At 40.3% G+C, this 15,560-nt stretch overlaps 2 protein-coding genes across 4 annotated transcripts in view; one reads left to right on the top strand and one right to left on the bottom strand.

Moving 5' to 3' along the window:
* Window positions 1-7,681: 7,681 nt before the first annotated feature.
* LOC135096376 (uncharacterized) overlaps window positions 7,682-15,560 on the bottom strand; it is a 127,398-nt gene continuing 119,519 nt past the window's right edge. Inside the window, exon 6 of one of the 2 annotated variants that reach the window (XM_063997845.1) lies at window positions 7,682-8,643. The gene's annotated coding sequence lies outside the window, so the exon portion shown is untranslated. Of the gene's footprint in view, window positions 8,644-14,155; window positions 14,295-15,560 lie in introns of those variants that run through there. The other variant, XM_063997844.1, reaches the window with a different exon arrangement.
* Window positions 13,237-14,215, top strand: LOC135096375 (uncharacterized). 2 transcript variants are annotated; one of them, XM_063997842.1, is made up of 3 exons: window positions 13,237-13,377; window positions 13,591-13,888; window positions 14,074-14,215. In XM_063997842.1, exons 1-3 carry the CDS (start codon window positions 13,326-13,328, stop codon window positions 14,090-14,092), a joined length of 369 nt encoding a protein of 122 aa, XP_063853912.1. In that variant the 5' UTR covers window positions 13,237-13,325; the 3' UTR covers window positions 14,093-14,215. The 2 variants fall into 2 exon arrangements, with proteins under 2 accessions (XP_063853912.1, XP_063853911.1); XM_063997841.1 differs by having other exon boundaries at window positions 13,591-13,884; window positions 14,074-14,213.

Raw genomic sequence — 15,560 nt, 5'->3', positions numbered from 1 at the left:
GTATGAGGAAAAGAACAGACATTACGAGAAACGTGTATTATGAGTTTTTTTTTTTTTTTTACTTTTTAGGTACGAAAATGCTAAAATACATAAATAACACTTAATACAGGGAAACAAAACAACATTACCAAAAACGTATATTTTGAGTGTTTTTTTTTTGAGCTACTTAGGTACCAAAACTTAAAAAAGAAAGAAAACATGCAAAACACCCTGTATGGAGAAACACTATAACATTACCAAAAACATGCATTTTCAGTGTTGTCAGCTTGTTACCTATAAAAACGTCAAAATGGGGAACCGAAAAGACATTACGAGAAACGTGTATTATGAGGTTTTTTTGAGCTTTTTAGGTACCAAAACTCGAAAATTCTTAAATAGCACTCTATATAAAGAAATTTTGAGTATATTTCACACTTAGGTACCAAAATGAAAAAAAAAAAAAAAATGCACGTAAAGCACCCTATATTAGAAAGGAAAACGAGATACACAATAATGTCTTTTGAGTGTTTTTGAGCGTACTAGGCACTAAAACGGCAAAAAGCATGACAAAACAAAACATTTACAAAAAAGTCTGCATTTAATGTTTTTGAGCTACGTACGTATCAAAACGCTAAAACGTATGCAAAATACCCTTTATGGAGAAACAGAATAACATTACCATAAACAATTATTTGAGTATTTTTGAGATTATTACGTACAAAAATGCCAACATGCATGGAAAATACCCTATATTGGGAAACGAAAGAACATTACGTGTATTAAGAGTGCTTTTCAGCATCTTACGTACTAAAACTCAAAATCGCATGAATAATACTGTATATGAAGAAACAAAACAACATTACCAAAAACGTGTATTTTGATTTTATTTCACATTGTTAGGGTACCAAAATGACAAGATGCACGCAAAATACTGTATATGAAGAAAGGAAACAAGACTTCCAGAAACGTGTCTTTTGAGAATTTATGAGCGTGCTAAGCACTAAAACGCTAAAAAGCATGGAAAGCACCCTATATGGGAAAACAAAACAAAATTACGATAAACGTTTCTTTACGGTGGTTTTCCGGTGCTTCCTTACCAAAACGATAAAACGAATGCAAAACACATTTTATGGAGAAAGATAATAGCATCACCAAAAATAAGTATTTTGAGTTCTCTTGTGCTTCCTATGTAAAACAACGCGAAAATGCATGCAAATAACGCTATATGGGAAAACACTCTACCAAGGTAGAGTTGGCCGTGAACTTGAGTGAGGAAGAGCTGCAGTACACTGCTCCCTAGCTATAAGATTGGAATATGTTCTTGAAAACATAATAATAAAGCCAATCCATCAGAGCAAGATTGATGAGGGAAGCGTTCCTCCCAGCCACCACCCAGTATTTTTTGGCCATCATTTCAAAACAACCAAAGAAGTAAACATATGTATAAAATACAAATTTATATTCTAAAAATGAAATAGAAACCCATTAAATGATGAGTGTTTGAAAAGAAAGAAACAAAAAACTCTACAATTAACAGCTGAGCTGAAGGATAGTGAGGACCCCATTCCTGTGGTTGATGTCGGGTGCTGACAGCCTTGCTTGGGACAAGTGGGAATCGTTTTGCACTTCTCTAACACAGTGAAAAGTAATATTTCCTGCAAGGTATGATTTTTCATATGACGCCTAGACAGTCTAATCTGATTCTATAAAGAATTACTAATACAATAACATGGAAAACCGATGTAATTAAGCATGAAATAAGCGAGGAGATTAGCGAAGAGGCGGTGTGTGCCGCTCTTCGTGAAGGAGCTCCATTAGTTCGTTTTTCTGTCGCTCAACCTCTTCGAGTGCTGGTCTAGGAGCTTCCTTGTGACTGATGATACACAAAGGGTGGTTTCAAGGCGGGAAGAGGGAACAGGTTATTTGATAATTTGGCTGACAACCACTCGCGGGCAATGATGCAAATATGTTAGATAAAAAGATTCGATGTGCATGTATTGTTTTTAATAAAATCTCGAATATACAGAATTATCTGCATGCAAGTCAATCATGAGTGAAAACCATTATTAAAACTGTGCAGCGTTAATTGTTTCAAATTGAGTGAACAGTAACATTTGCTTACAATGAGCATGGAACAGTCAAGCCTTCCAGCAGCGTGCGGCATTCTAGCAGGGCAGGTAAAGAAAGGTGTCTGAATGTCCTTCCTGTCTTGGGCCACAACTTCCAACTCATCATTGTGTCCTGGTACAATGCCATAATGCAGTTTGAGGTCATGACTGATACAATCAATTCACACTAAAATACTCTGCATAGTGGCTTGTAATTGCACAAGTGATGAAGTAGGGCAGGTCTGATGAAGAGATACTCAGGATAGAACGTTGTCTTTAACATGGCAGAATCTGAGAAGCAGGACAAGGGACCTCGCTCTCCCTCTGTGAATGATCTGTTACCTGGACAGTTGTTAGATGCTTTCCCTACATCACAGTTTCCTCTTGCTAATCGCTAATAATGGAAAATATTTTGTTATAATACCTGCAGTCTGTCTAGACAGACTAGGATAATAAATAGAAATACCTAAGAGATGGAACACACCCAAAACGCAGAAATTATGTGAAAATACTGGCAAAGTGATGCTTTGACATTTTATTTCATAATTACCGTATGTACAGTATCATGCAACAAGTTTTACAACTCATTTAGCCAGTATCAGGCATCATTTTGACCTGGAATGTCTTAACTAGGGTACAGCATATATGCGTTCTTTAAATGTAATAATCAATGTGCCTGTCTGTTTCTTTCCTTCGATCAGAAGAAAAAAGCAAAGAATTAGCCCTATATGAATATTTATTCAACTGACGCCTGGAAGACCAGGCATTCACTTCTAAATAGCATAAACTTCAAGGAACAAATTGTTAAGGCTGCTGCGGTCTCTGTGAGGGATACATAGCTAATGAACTATACAACACTTTTACCATGGACAGTAGCCAGGCAAGTTCGCTGGTCTGTTCTTCAGTGGTCAAGTGGGCGGAGCTCCGTAGAGCTAAAATTTAAGCTCTATGAAAACTCAAAAAGGTACCTTAGATCATACAGCGCTTTTGAACTTGGGTGGGCTTGGGTGAGAGGTGGGAAGCTATCTTTGGGGTGGACATATGGGTGGTGAGATCATGTCCACATATACATATATATGTACGTACATATACAAGTGCATAAAGATTAAGGAGAAGAAATAAACTGTGTATCAGGTGAAAGATGGCCTGAAGGTTGATTTTTCTTCGTATAATCTCTCTCTCTCTCTCTCTCTCTCTCTCTCTCTCTCTCTCTCTCTCTCTCTCTCTCTCATATGATTATACAATAATGTCCATTTATAATTGATATGAATAATATATACTGTAAGTTAAATAACTAATGGGACTGACACACACACACAAGATCAAGGAGGGCACCAAAATCCCTTCTCGCTGCTGCAACTGTGGGGGTGATCACAACGCCCACTCCACCCTCTGCACTGTCAGGCCTCGGCCCCACAAGGGGCCTGCCACCGATGAGGTGACTCGGTCCAGACTCGTGTTCCGCCAGGCTACACCTCCTCAGACCAACCCTTGGACGAATAGGCCTTCATTCCTGTCAGCTGTCCCTCACCTGCTCCAGCCTTCCTGCTCCACCATTGGCACTTCCGCCGTACCTGCTGTGTTCCCGCCGCTGCCGCAGCACACTGCTACATTGTCCTCTGCATCTTCCACAACAGTGCCCCAGCTTGGAGGCACTCAGGAGCTGTCTGCCACTAACTCCACCCAGCATCCCATGGCAGTGGTGAACGCACTAGCACCTAAAGTGGACAATCTCTCCGAAACGGTATATGCCCTCAGTAATCAGTTTGCCACTTTTAAAAAGAAACTGCAACAAACAGTGTCTGGTGGGACGCCCCCTGTGGCCCTCACTCCGTGTCCAGTCAGTGACGCTTAGGGAAACTAGGACTAGGAAACTAGGAAACAGGACTAGGGAAACAGTGACGTGTGCCTGCAGAGTGTGTGTGACCCACCCCAGGTAGAGGACAATACTGTAGGGCAGTGTGCGGATGCTGCTGCACCCTCTCGGAAGAAGGCTGCCCCCACCAGGCCGGTCACGGGAGTCACACGACAACCCCGGGGCCCCTCGGGGATGGCTCCTGCTGGAAGGCTTTCCTTGACACCACAGATACAGCAGTGCTCTTTGGGGAACATGCATCCACACAGGTACAAGGAGGCAGACTTGACTATTTAGCTCTTATCAATATGCCAACATATACTGGTGAAACCCTTCTAGTCAGGTCTTTGCTGAGTAACCACTTCGCCCTGGAGACGACCTTCCTGGTGCAGTCCGCCCCGGCAGTGCCCAGGAGGTGCCTGATGGTGTCACCATCCAGGATGGCAGGCCTCGTCGTCCATGTGGTGGCGTGGTACTCTGCCGTGAAGGGCTCCTTCGCTGACGCAGAGGCACTGTATGACGGACTGCTACACACCATCGAGGGATTCATTGCGACTCCAAGGGTTCTGGCAAGGACCCACGCTCCACGCTCCACGCTGCTGGACTTATGCTACCAACCCTGTGATTCTGAACTGCCAACAGACACTTGCTGCCTACCAGAGACGCTGGCAGCTTAACCCAGCAGACACAGAGTCACGGGATGCTATGGTTACTGTGGCTCGACATCTCACGGATCTGAGGCAGCAGGAAAGAAAGAAGTACTGGATCTCCTTCCTGGACCGGGTGTGCAGGATCCAGTCCCTCCGGGAGGTGTGGCACCACGTGAACAGTGTCCAGGACAAGCCCAGGAGGCAGGTGTGTGACCCTGATCCTGCCGGCAGGGCACGAGAGCTTGTCCTGCAGTGGAAGGAAGCCTCATCCTTCTCTGGCCTTCCTGTGGAACACCAGGAGGTGCTTGACCGGCAAAGACCACAAAGGATGGAGTTGATTCGCCACAGTGTTTCTCTGCCAGATGACACCTGTGTGCCTATCACGCATGATGAACTTCTCTCAGCAGTTAAATTGGGCAAGTCAACAGTTCCTGGCAAGGATGGCATCACCTTTGACATCCTCAATGCTCTCCTGGAGGTAAAGGTAGACAACCCTGTCTTAGATCTATTTGACATGTCTCTCACTGCAGGCAAGCTTCCCCACTCCTGGAAAATAGCCATTATCATCCCAATCCCCAAAGGTGATGGCACCTTTTGCCCCATTTCTCTCACCAGCTGTCTGTGTAAGACGATGGAATGGATAATATTGAACAGGCTTATATATAAGGTGGGCCATGTACTCTCTGGCAATGTGCATGGCTTCCTAAAAGGTCATTCTACAAGTCATTGTTTTGTTGAGTGCCTTATAAATAGGAATGCTACCTGCAGAGCTTTCGTTGATCTCAAGGATGCCTTCGACAGGGCCAACAAAGGTGTTATTATGGGGGAACTCATTCTCAAAGGTGTCAAAGGTAGATTATTAGGGTGGATCAGGGACTGTTTGTACAATAGAACAGCACAGATTTGGTTTCAAGGTGCAGTCTCCTCTAAGAAGTCTTTGAGCTTGGAACACCACAGGGTGGAGTCCTTAGTCCAATGCTTTTCAATGTTTTATTGGTCAAAATTGCGTGTTGTTCCTTCCCACAGGGCGCCCAGGTCCTCATCTATGCTGCCGACATACTCCTCCAATGTCACACACTCAGGAATCTCCAGTTAGCTCTGTCAGAACTAGCATTATTGTGTGTTCAAATAGGACTTGTAATTAATGAATGTAAAACCAAATTTCAAGCCAAAGGGAAGATCTCTTGATCCCCCACTGTAAATAATGTTCCCATCCCTAGAGTTTATGCACACAAGTACCTGGGTGTTCAGCTGAGTTTCAGGTTTCAGCTGAGTTTCAAGTCACTCCACGCTGTACACTATGTTCGAGACCTTTGCCATGGCTAGTGCCACTTTGGCTGCTAGCAAACAGGGGCCTGGTGGCTGGCATTCCGGTCCTAAGGATGTTCTACTGTCGTTCTCTCCCTCACTGACTACGCAGCCCCTATTTTAATACAGTTTAGTGCCATCCATTTCTGTCCCCTGGAGCTTGTTCAGAATGAAGCCATAAGAATAATTTTGGGATGCCCCAGGACTGCATGGATTGAGACCCTCAGAGCTGAACAGCACCTGCCAAGTATTATGTGTAGGATACAGGAAATTACTTGTCATACTGTTGGTCGGATGCTGTGCATGGGCTCCATCTCTCTGAAGGGATCACTAATCCCCCTGTATTGTGATCCTTGGACTCCTATAACTCCATACCTCAGGAAGATCTTGCGGGTTCTCACAAGTGCGGTTATAGCCGAGGCCTGTATTAACGTTGTTATGTTACTGCTCCAACCCATTTGGAACCCTCACCATGTCAGTGTTGATATTCACTCACTGCATCAGCCCAAGAGGGACTGTGCTGCAAGACATGTTCATGATTAAATTGTCTAAGTACCCCCCACGTTCAGGCTATTCATGTTTATTGTGATGGATCAGTCAATGGCAGTAGGTCCGGATGTTGGCTGTTCATCCGCGACTATGTTTCTGCCAATCACTACACTGACACTAAGGTTTCCAGGCGGCTCCCTGCACACATGTCCTCCACTAGGGCAGAATTGTATGCTGTTCTGGAGGCGCTCCATATTGTGGCGCCTCTCCATAAAGATGTATACTCCTTTGTTGACAGTCAGGCTGCACTGTATGTTTTCCAATCTACCTCCCCCATGGACTGTGATCTAGTTCATAAATGTCTTGATCTCATCCACGCCCTAGAAGGTGCTGGTGCCACGGTCCATTTCACCTGGATTCCCTCTCATGTGGGTATCCCGCTTAATGAAAAGGCAGACCGCCTTGCTCAGTGTGACCTTCAAGACGACACAGTGGACCCAGGAGCAGAGTACACTCTGGGCTATGTTAAGAGTAGCATTAAGGACTTTGTACATAGTAGCATTAGTGATCATTTGGAGCTTTGTTGCCATAAGGGCAGTGGCAGTAGTCTTCACAATGTACGTGTCTCCCAGAGCTGTGCTTACACCTTTGGGAGACGCACTGCATCACATGACAGGGTGTGAGGCTCAGATTAGGCTATAAATACTTTTGGGAAGTCAGTGCTTCTCCTGGTGTATGCTGTGTGCTATATGCTGCACCAAGGGGGGACACTCTGTGTCATTATGTCACGGAATGTTCTCTCATTGCTAAATTTAGGTTGCAAGGTCAACATGACTTGTATACGGTCATTGACCATTTCTTAGACTCAGCCACTCTCAGGGATATACTCAAGGAATATCCTGCGTTTGCTCCCAGACTGTAGGATATTTATGCAATAAGGTGTACAATATTAGTATTTATTTATTTACTTATATTCTTGTAATGTATATTATCTATTTTTACATTTTTTTTTAACTCTACCCTTAAGTCTTTGCCTAGGGGTTGGGTGGCAAGGTCCGTCCTTTGTTGTATTTCATTATTAATGCAACAATAAATGTATCAATGAATCACACACACACACACAGATATATATATATATATATATATATATATATATATATATATATATATATATATATATATATATATATATATATATATATATATATTTACTTATTTATATATATTGGTGAAATATGGCCATATGTATTTGCTTATTGCTTATTAGCTTTGTATGAAATTTTATACTTTCTCTCTCTCTCTCTCTCTCTCTCTCTCTCTCTCTCTCTCATATGATATTAGGTTGAAGAGTACTTAGAAGTATGCGTGATTAGCATGTCACTGTACACTTAAAAGGCATCTAATGATTGATTTTTTTTTTTTTTTTATTGTTTGTGCCTTGTCATGCAATAAACAATAAAAAAAAGAAACACTTTTTACTAACATTTCTCCTAGAAACATCTGATTTACTTCTTTCGATATTTTTTGGTTATTTGGGATAACTGCCATTGATAATACTATGTAACACGATTTTTGTCTTTGACAAGCAAGTGTTATTTTCCAGCTCTTTATTGCAAAACAATAGAAAATGTCCATTATTCCTGTCAAACTTAATTTGCTTTTGTGGCTCTTAAAATGATTTTTTTGCCCCAAAATCGCAAAATTTCACCATTTTCACCATTTTTGGGACAGAAAACAGAAAACATTCAAACGACACAAATTTAATTTTAAAACTTATGAAACTATTTTTTAGGATTAAAAATGAACAGTTTTTTTTTTCTTGATTTGCGTGAATGCAACAAATCACTTTCATGTATGAGCCCCCAAATGTTGTCTCCCATCGTGTTTTCTTTGAAGGATCCCTGATATTTCTGTTCAAAGTTCATTATATCTTGGTGAAAGCCTCGTTCCTCTGAATATTCTCGTTCTCCCATTCTCGTTACTTCCATATTTTCCTTGAAGTTACTGAGGTGAGCATCTAGGATATGGACCTTCAAGGACAATCCGCAGCCTATCTCACCATAGCTTTTCACTTAAGCTTCAAACAGTTCCATATAGTTATCAGTCTTGTTGTTGCCAAGAAAGCCCTGTACTACAACAATAAAACACTCCCAAGCCTTTTTCTCCTTTTCTGTGAGCTTTTGTAGAAATTCTGAGCACTCCATAATTTTCCTTACTTGTGATCCAGTGAAGATACCAGCTTTCACCTTTGCCTCTGAAAGTTTAGGAAAGACGTCTTGAATATACGAGTATATATATATATATATATATATATATATATATATATATATATATATATATATATATATATATATATATATATATATATATATATATAATTTTTTTTTTTTTTTTTTTTTTTCTCCAGATGTCACAGAGAACTTTTTTTCCTGTCTTGATGAACTGACCACATACGTAGTAGAATGCATCTGAAGAATGATTGCAGCCTCTTGATGCCATTTCACCTCTTTTGATGCATCTTTTCAGGCAACCAAAGCAGAACTGATTGGTAGTCTGCAAGCTCCTACTTTTTTTTTTATTGTTAAGCAGTACTCTAGAATATTCTTAGTCTTTCTAGAATGTGTTCCAGAATGTTCTCAATCTTTCTAGAATATTCTTGAACCTACTTTAGAATATTCTGAATCATTCTAGAAAATTATTGTAGATTCTAGAAAATTCTTGATACTTCTACATATTTCTACTGTATTCTAGAAAGTTCTAGAATATTCTGGAAATGTTTACAATGAATAGAATGTTCTAAAATGTTCTAGAAACTTCTAAAATTGTCTGGAAGATTTGAGATTTCCGAAATGTAAGCAATTTTTTCTAAATATGATATTTTTTTCTAGATCTGATCAGTTAAAAAAAATCTTATTAAAATTAGAAATCTTTAGAACATGTCATATTCTTTCTTGCATTGTTTTAATTTATTTGCAATATTTCAAAAGCAATTAGATAAGCAATTGAAATTTTGCAAAGGCCTTTACCTGATATGAAAACCATACTATAATGAAATGAGACAAAAATGTAAATTCATTGTTCTAACTACAAAAGCAAAGTTTTAGGATTTAAATAATCTTTTTTTTTTTTCTATTTTGTTTAGATGGAAATAACTGGAAAATTATGGTTTGGGATCAAGGACAAGATAAAAGTGAAATTTTGATACATAGTGTAATAGGTCTCCATAACATATTTAGGAAACTATAATGTACTTTTTGTAACTCAGACCATCACTTCTTTCTTTTTTTTTTTTTTTGTCTAATGTGGAAAAGAGAGAGAGAGAAAGAAAAAAAAAGGTATATTCTCATATCTCAACACAGGAGATCGCAATGTTTTGGGTCTGTCTGCTGATCGTAAGCTCTACCCACAGACTCAATAAGCTCTGCCTATTGGCTCAACTGGATGGATGGGAGCGGAGCGGGAGACCGTCTCCTCTTATTAAAACTCCTTGACCTAACTCAAAGCACGGAGCTGGAAAAGTGTTTCAAAAACTGAAAACGGCTGCATTGGTATTAGTAAATACTGTAGTGCCCCCATCATCTCCACGTCTTTTTTAAATATTCCGTGGCACTATATAAATATATGTTCATTTGTGTAATGATTGCATCAGCCCAGAAAATTAACCCTCTTAAATATTCGGCAAGTCAAATTTCATATTGTATGTTTAATGTGAGTTAATTACTCGACTGAGGGTAGTTGATCACCACATAATAACTTTTTTTGTGGTTGACAATTAATGTCTCATTTAACAAGGTGGGAAAACATTAACCACTCTAACAGGACATTATTAAAAATAACCCCAGGAAGAACATATGCTCCTGCAACTAAATTTTTTCCACATTACTTGATCAATTGCACTAATGGGATAATAGTTCCCAGTGTTGTACAATAAGGGAGAATAGAGAGGAAATTAAATAGCAAGCCAGACAGCCGAAGGGGACACCGTGAGTGGCTGAGAGGCACTTAGCATCTTCCGAGATACGGTATTCACAAAGAAGTGCACGGGTTGGTGGGTGGAGGTTGCTAACCTACCTGAGAGTGCTCATTGGTTGCTGGCGGTGATATGTCACTGACTCAACGTGACATTGTTTACAAACTTTGTTGCCTTGCCAAAAAGTAGCCACAGCCATTACTCATCAAAATCTCCAGTCGTCAGTGTTCCAGTCATGGCCAGCGAACCGTCAAAAAAAAATTTAAGACCTTGGTTCACCGACGCCGAGACCATAGCCTTGATGGAGGAGGTAATTCTGTGATTCGGTGATTCTGGGAAGGCTAGAAAACAAAATCACCGCAAAGAAGAAAATCAAGGCTTGGGAGGAGGTGACTACGTGCGTCAGCACAGGCAGCCGAGTGGGCAGGTCTTCTGAAGAGCACCGTAGGAAGTTTAAGAACCTGAGAAGCCATATTAAGATCAAGGCTGCTGCAGAGCAATGCCATGCTGCAGGCACTGGTGAGTTCATTGGTTTTGCCTATCACATTTTCGTCAGCATAGTTGCAGACCTATCATGATGTGGTTGACAGAGCAGAGGGATAGAGGGTTATAGGGATTGAATTACTGTGATGTAACCGAACAGGTGTGAGGTCCTCGAGCAGATGAGTGAAGTTATGTCTTTTGGTTTTATTCTTTCGTCAGTCTCAACATGGCTTTTTTTTTTTTTTATCTTTTTCATTAAATAGAGTTTCTCAGTCAGAACAGTTTGAACCCATATATATCCACTGCAAATTACTTATAATGCTGACAGCAATTTTTAAAATATTTATCTGTACCTATTTTGGGGAAGAAAGGTTAATGTAGTTAGGTTTCTTTGGTTAGGTTATGTCATTTTGTTCTGTTGATGGGCTTTTATACAGTCAAACGGTTTGTCAAACCCGTTGTCCAACCTGCTTGTCAAGCGGTTTGAAGAGGTGCCAATCAAACCAAACGCACATCAGACCCCGGTTCTCAACTCAAGTGTGACTCGCGCTTTTGTAAAGGAAAGATATGCCTCTTGACCAGGACTATTTGATTGCCATTGCCTTACCGGTGGCACTTAGGCAGAAAAAAAATCAAAGTGGACAAAGGACTGGCTGTTAAAAATATATCAACATTAACATACCAACTTGCGTGTTGATTTGAAATTAGAACCAGATGGCTGGCGTAATTATTCGAGGTTTGATGTTGCATGTTCTCACACGCAAACGGTTTGTGGATGAGTTAAGCCTCGCCCACAAAAGTCAGGCTCGATCAGACTTTCTTCAAACCGTTTCACCAACATGTTTGACAACCAAATACCCCGTTCACACGTTGACATCACTTAAAACACCTGTCTGTCAAACCGGGTTTCACAAACTGTTTGTGTAAACGGGCTGTTAGATTACTTAGGTTAGGCTAGTTTATTGGTTGCGTTTGGCTAGGTAAGTTTGGTTTGGTTAAATTAGTTTGGTTAGGTTAATTAAGGTTTGTTAGGTTGGGTAGGATGGTAGTGCATGACAACAGGATGGCGGCCATAGTGAGTGGCTGCTTATTTGTGAGGGCCAATCTATCTTTTTCTTGTATATACGTATCTGTTTTGTATGAATCTGCTTTTTGTTTTTATTGCACACCATTAGTTTCAGAGGTTGATGGTGGATCAGGGAGTAAAAAATGATAACTAATGATTTGTGGGGAAAAAAAAAACAAGCCTATTAATTAGTAACAGGCTAAAAAAAAAAAAAAAAAAAAAAAAGTCATCCAAAACTGAGAAAATGGTGAAAGAATAAAAATTTGCCCTCTGGCATATTTGCTTATTATTTTATCTTGACCAAATTCCATATGAAATTTAGTTAAGTAATATTTAAGGCATTGTTTTGGGCAATATGACAATTTCCTTACATGACTTTGTTGTATAATGGGAGATAAAAATTATTTCCTTCTGCTCACCCTTTGGGACCCAAACTGCTAAAAAAAGATAGATAAGATAGAAAGATAGATAAGGGTACGTTTGGTAAGTTAGATTGATGACAGCAGTGCTTAAAATCCTTCCAGTTATATAACAAAAGTTTGCTATTGTGTACATGTAATTTAATGTTGGTGCTGTTATAAAATCTACCCATAACCATGACCCATACCCATAACCATAACCAAGAACCTACTAAGCACTGGATCATAAATAAGAGTGTCTACAGTAGCTGTGGAAGTCAGGTTTGAGACAGTGATCACTGCAGTGCTTTAAAACTTCAAAATGACCAGTAATACATTAAAATATTACAACAGGTGGCTTTAGCTTAACATGGGAGTTACAACAGGTGGATTTAGCTTAATATGGGAGCTTCTAACCAGCTAATAACTGCAACTTTTATATCCATGCAGGTGGGAGACCTGCGGCCAACAAAACTTACACTGACATGGAGCTGGTCGTCCAGTGAATGCTGTCACCCATAGCATTTGCAGGACTGCCAATCCCAGACAGTGAGGGTGCCGTATTGGGTAAGTAAACTAAAAAAGGACAATTTGCATTTTGGAAATTATTACCATTTTTAACTTAAATTACAGTAATATAATGTAACATTTAAATATGGTAAAGCACCAGCTTTCATGGGGCCAGAAGGGCAACAGAACCACTACTCAGCTTCCAAAGTTTATAGATATCTGCACACTTGAATATCAATTCAGCAAAACTGTGTAATAGGTATAGACATGAGGAAGTTGACTGCTCATTAAACATAAGCTGATAGAAAAAAAAAAATTACTACAGTAATGTAAGCACTTTTTATTTATTTTTTATTTATTTATTTTTTTCAGGATTGTCAGGCCACCACAGCCATTCATTCACAGTGGTGCTGAAACCATCCAACCCTCTTCTGGTAGTGTTGCTGGGTCTGGAGGGGCCTCTTTATTTAGTGGTGCTATGGGGCAGTCATCTGAATTAGTAACAGTGGATGAGGGCACAACTTGTGAAATCATCCATGTTTCAGATGACTTCATCCAGTGGTGAATAACTGTGCTTCTTGTTCATGTTTACATGCATTCAGTTTTGTTCTCCAGTACATATCTATAAACACTGAATGTACATGTATCATATGTGCCATACTTTTCAATTGTCTGTCTTCATTACAGTCAATTAATATAGTAATTAAATGCCTTGTATTTGTATAATACATTAGCAAACAATTTATTTTACACTCATTTGTGTTATTACTTCAGCTTTCCGGATCCAGATGACATCCATCCCCCAGCAGCTTTGCAGCTGTCTGCAGCTCTGCCTACACCTCCCCAACCATCAGCAGCTTTGCAGCCACCTGCAGCTTTGCCTGCACCTCCCTAGCCACCAGCAGCTGTGCAACCATCTGCAGCCCTGCTTGCCCTTCCCCATCCACCAGCAGCTGTGCAGTTGCCTGCAGTGCTGCTTGCATCTCCCCAACCACCTACAGCACCCCAGCCATCACCACCACCAGTTGTCCAGCAAAAAGTCACAGCAGAGGGCGCACCCAAACTCCTGCAAGTAACTCTCCTGTTGTTCTTGCTGGTTTGAGCTGTTTTTTTTTTTAGATACATCTCTCAGACATTTAAGATATTAATTTTAAAAGTGTCTTACCAATACAGCAGGATTGCATGATATGTAACTGGACATACCATGTATTTTGTAATTTGTAGTACAGTCATGTTTTCTTCTTAAATTTATTGCAGGTGGTTGCTCAGACCATGAACTATTGGTGCAGGTGATGGAATCACAGTGAGCTTTCCAATTCTCCATGGACGAGGTTGTGATGGTGCAGCAGGAACAGGGGGAAGCTATATGGCAGGGTATGCAGGTTCTCCAACAGATTGCAGGGGCTCAGCAACAGATGGCTGCAGTGCAACAGCAGGCTCTTCAGCAGATTGCTGCATCACAGCAGCAATGTGTTGAACTTCAAAGACAATTGGTGCAATTATGGTTTAATAACCAGCAGCAGTAATATAAACATTATTTATGTAAATGTTTAGAATTACATTAAAATTCATGTAATTTTTGTAATATCTGTTAAATTTCATTTCAGTTTTTTTACATAAAATACTAGTTATAAGTACTGGACTCCCAGATTGGGTGTTTAGTACTTAAGGAGGAAAAAAAAAAAAAAAAAGCATGCCTTGGGGTGTGTTGGAGATCAGTAACCTGCAGCAACTTTTCTGCATCCTGGCTTATTGTGCAATAATATCTTGTGATAATTCATTCTGTTTACGAATATGGCTAAACCAAAGAGTATTCATCTGAGAGTATTGTGCAGATCATGTGCCTCAAGGAAGCAGGTCATTCGGTGAGAGAACTGAACAGTTGGCAGCATCCAGAACAAGTATTGGTCATGGCTGTTCAGGGAGGAGGGGAATTTTGATATGCCTGAACCTAAAAAAACAGTCTGGGTGCCCCTGGAAGATAAATAAGAGGGCTGTTACTGTCCTAAAGCATGCAGTGGCCTTGACATCAGACTCCACTGCATGTTTTAAGACAGTAACAACCCTCTTATTTGTCTTCCAGGGACACCCAGACCATTTCTTTGGTTCAGGCATATCATGATTCCTCCTCCCTGAATTGCTGTGACCAATGCTTGACTTGTCCTTGATGCTTCCAACTGTTCACTTATTTCTTTCACTAAATGACCTGCTTTCTTGAGGCTCATGATCAGATGAATACTCTATCGGTTTAACCGTATTAGTAAACAGAATGAATTATCACAATATGTTATTGCGTAACATATTGCGTATACACCAAGATGGGGAAAAGTTGCAGGTTACTTCTCTCCAACATGCCCCAAGGCATGCTGAGGGGAGGCTGTGAGTCAGATGAATACTCTTTCAGTTTAACTGTATTAGTAAACAGAATGAGTTATCACAATATGTTATTGCATAATAATACACCATGATGGGGAAAAGTTGCAGGTCACTTCTCTCCAACATGCCCCAAGGCATGCTGAGGGGAGGCTGTGAGTCAGTGGTGTGAAGCTGAGGGATGCAGTGACGTCATGGCAGGGCCTGCTACTTTTGGCTAAAATGGTTCACTCTCAAGAGGACAATGCTTTTTTGCCATAAATATTGGACCCCCAGCCAAGGGGTTCAATACTTATGTTTAGTACTGTATGTTTTAATTTCTTCCTTTAGTCATGCCTAGAGTACCTTGTTTTTATTTGTCATTTCTTATT

Source organism: Scylla paramamosain, unplaced genomic scaffold, assembly GCF_035594125.1.
Source record: "Scylla paramamosain isolate STU-SP2022 unplaced genomic scaffold, ASM3559412v1 Contig3, whole genome shotgun sequence".
In the NCBI taxonomy this organism is placed as follows: Eukaryota; Metazoa; Arthropoda; class Malacostraca; order Decapoda; family Portunidae; genus Scylla; species Scylla paramamosain.
Note: the sequence above shows the minus strand (reverse complement) of the source record. Positions and strands in the feature narration are given on the sequence as shown.

What these genes read in the sequence shown, in the direction of transcription:
- LOC135096375 (XM_063997841.1), top strand. Translation starts at nt 13,326, where the DNA reads ATGAGGGCACAACTTGTGAAATCATCCATGTTTCAGATGACTTCATCC. An exon ending in TCAGATGACTTCATCCAGTG is followed by an intron (nt 13,378 to 13,590) that starts GTGAATAACTGT and finishes TTATTACTTCAG; the next exon opens with CTTTCCGGATCCAGATGACA. An exon ending in GAGGGCGCACCCAAACTCCT is followed by an intron (nt 13,885 to 14,073) that starts GCAAGTAACTCT and finishes AATTTATTGCAG; the next exon opens with GTGGTTGCTCAGACCATGAA.